General features: G+C 58.4%; 1 protein-coding gene across 1 annotated transcript in view; it reads left to right on the top strand.

The window, feature by feature from the left end:
* Positions 1–201: 201 nt before the first annotated feature.
* ttc24 (tetratricopeptide repeat domain 24) overlaps positions 202–2,579 on the top strand; it is a 3,887-nt gene continuing 1,509 nt past the window's right edge. Inside the window, exons 1-10 of the mRNA XM_008430651.2 lie at positions 202–501; positions 598–891; positions 1,022–1,223; positions 1,292–1,498; positions 1,630–1,758; positions 1,851–1,972; positions 2,103–2,177; positions 2,283–2,359; positions 2,430–2,494; positions 2,558–2,575. Of these exons, the coding sequence (XP_008428873.2) occupies positions 289–501; positions 598–891; positions 1,022–1,223; positions 1,292–1,498; positions 1,630–1,758; positions 1,851–1,972; positions 2,103–2,177; positions 2,283–2,359; positions 2,430–2,494; positions 2,558–2,575 (1,402 nt within the window). The 5' untranslated portion in view covers positions 202–288. The remainder of the gene's footprint in view (positions 502–597; positions 892–1,021; positions 1,224–1,291; positions 1,499–1,629; positions 1,759–1,850; positions 1,973–2,102; positions 2,178–2,282; positions 2,360–2,429; positions 2,495–2,557; positions 2,576–2,579) is intronic.

The following is a 2,579-nucleotide window of genomic DNA, read 5'->3' as shown; positions in this document are numbered from 1 at the left end:
CACCTGGAACACCTGGACCACCTGGAACACCTGGACCACCTGGAACACCTGGAACACCTGGACCACCTGGAACACCTGGACCACCTGGAACACCTGGAACACCTGGACCACCTGGAACATCTGGACCACCTGGAACACCTGGAACACCTGGACCAGGAGCTCCATGTGTTTCAGAGATGTCTTCAGCTCATCCTGTGTGATCTAAGCCAGCTCAGCTTCACACCTGTGGAGCGTCACCTGGAGCTGTACTCACCAGGTTGGGTTCTGGTTCTGAATCAGGAATGAAGCATGTGTTCCTCTCATCCAGGTGAGCCCACCTGCTGCAGACCCAACATGGCTTCTGAGGAGTCTCCTCCCGGTGAGGAGCAGGTGAAGAGGAGCAGCAGGAGGCAGCAGAAGAAGGTGGAGGACCGGACGTGGGCCGGTCACAGAGCGCTGCAGGCCGGCCGGCCGCAGGACGCGCTGCGCTGCTTCAAGCAGGCGCTGCASGCSGCTGCACAGGTGAGTCACACAGGTGAGATTCCACTGGTGGTGTGTAGCGGATTGTAGTCCTTTGGTGTGAGAACTCCATTTCCCATAATGCCCCTGTGCATCCAGCTGCAGGACTCGCGGGTTGTGCGCTCCTGCTCCTTCAACCTGGGCGCCGCCTACGTGGAGGCGGGCCGACCTCAGAGAGGACTGGACCTCCTGCGCCGGAACCGACCCGGTCCGAAAGCGGAACGGCTCCCAGACCTGCAGTTCAACACGGCGCTGGCCCACAATGCACTGGGGCAGTACCAGGAGGCCGCCGCCCACTTCCTGCGGGCTGCTCAGCTTTACCGGTCGCAGGGAGACGGAGGGAGTGAGGGCGACGCCTGCATGGAGCTGGGCCGCTGCTGCAGCAGAACCCAGGTCAGAACCGGGACCGGGTCAGAACCTGATGAGAAATATTCAACCGAGTGTCGTTTTCCAGGTGTTTTCCAGGTGTTTTCCAGGTGTTTTCCAGGTGTTTTCCAGGTGTTTTGTGTCATGTCTGCTGCAGGACTGGCCCCAGGCGGTGCAGAGTTTCCTCCGCGCAGCAGAGAGTTTTAAAATGGCCTCCATGTTGGATTCTGCAGCCGCCGCCCTTAAAGAGGCAGGAAGTCACATGGTCCAATCAGATCTGTCCAACCATGATGACATCAGCAGCGTGCTGACAGAGTGTCTGCGTTTGAGCAGCAGTGTCGGCAACCCGAGCATTCTGGGTAATCACCTTTCCTGATCCGGAGACTTCCTGCAGCAGCCGCTCGGTAACTTCCCTGGTGTTGTCCAGGTGAGCTGTACCTGTCGGTGGGCGTGGCCTACTGCCGCATCAGGTGCTTCCAGGAAGCGGTGGCCAGCCTCCGACGAGCCGTGGAGCCTGCAGCTCGCCGCCCCCCCCTGCTGGCCAAAGTGCTGCACAACCTGGGAGCGGCACTGAATGCCGCGGGCGACTTCAGCTCGGCGTTGGAGTGGCACCGGCTGGCCGCGCAGCTCTACGGTGAGCGTTGCCATGGAAACGTTCAGCTCAGGTGTTGCTGTGAAACACTTGAAGCTTAACCTGCTGAGAGTTGACCTCTCAATACATCTTCACCTCGTCTCAGTGTGACGTTCAGGTGTGTGTACCTGCAGGCTCTCAAGGTTGCCGTGGTGATCAGGCTCGATGTTTCAGTAACCTGGCCATYGCGTCCAGTCACCTGGGGGATGACCAGGAGGCTGCAGAGAGCTTCATCCTGGCTCTACAGGGATTCAGAGACACAGGTACCAAGAGGTGAGCTGACACAGGGTAGCTGTGTAACCTGGGTCTGTTGATAAGGACCAGGTGTGCTACCTGTGTGTCTCCACCTGTGCAGGCGACCGCCTGGCCGAGGTCCAGGTGTGTGAGCGTCTGGCTGAGTGTTACCTGAGGCAGGAGAAGCTGCAGAAAGCCGTTGAGCTCTACAAACAGGCTCTGAGCGCGCTCGCTCACTGTAAGGTAGCACACCTGTCTCACCTGGAGGTGAAAGGTCACCCTGAGATCTGAGCTGTGCGCTGAATGAGAGAAGTTGAGCCAATCAGAGATCGGCCCACAGATCATCATGACCAATCGGTGGTGTTGTTCTCAGGAGGATGAAGGTGTTCAAGACCGGCTGGTGGAGCGTCTGACCTCAGCTCTGCAGCTCAGCCTGACTGTGACGCAGGTGCAGCACCTCACCTGCAGCACCTCACCTGCAGCACCTCACCTGCAGCACCCCCATCCTGTCTGATGTTAGAAATCAGCAGATGTTTTCCTCTCCTCTCCTCAGAGGCCACGCCCCAACAGGCCCCGCCCACATCTAGCCCAGCCCCACAGCTCACCTGGTCACCAGGACGTCAGGTTCAGGTGAGTGTGRACCAGAGGGAACCCAGAGCTCAGCGCCGCGTCTCAATCCGTCTCATTTCTGAACTCACAGGAAGCTTGACGTGGCACGTCTGGCAGCCAATCAGCATTTAGATGAGCAAAGGGCAGAGTCTCCAGGTAAGTTTTACCTTTATTGTTTTCTTTTTTGTGGTTGCTATGGTTACACCTGATTGTGCTCAGGAGCAGAAGCTGAGAAGAGCTC

The sequence above is a fragment of the Poecilia reticulata genome, linkage group LG16, assembly GCF_000633615.1.
Source record: "Poecilia reticulata strain Guanapo linkage group LG16, Guppy_female_1.0+MT, whole genome shotgun sequence".
In the NCBI taxonomy this organism is placed as follows: Eukaryota; Metazoa; Chordata; class Actinopteri; order Cyprinodontiformes; family Poeciliidae; genus Poecilia; species Poecilia reticulata.
This window is presented reverse-complemented; position numbering and strand designations above follow the sequence as displayed.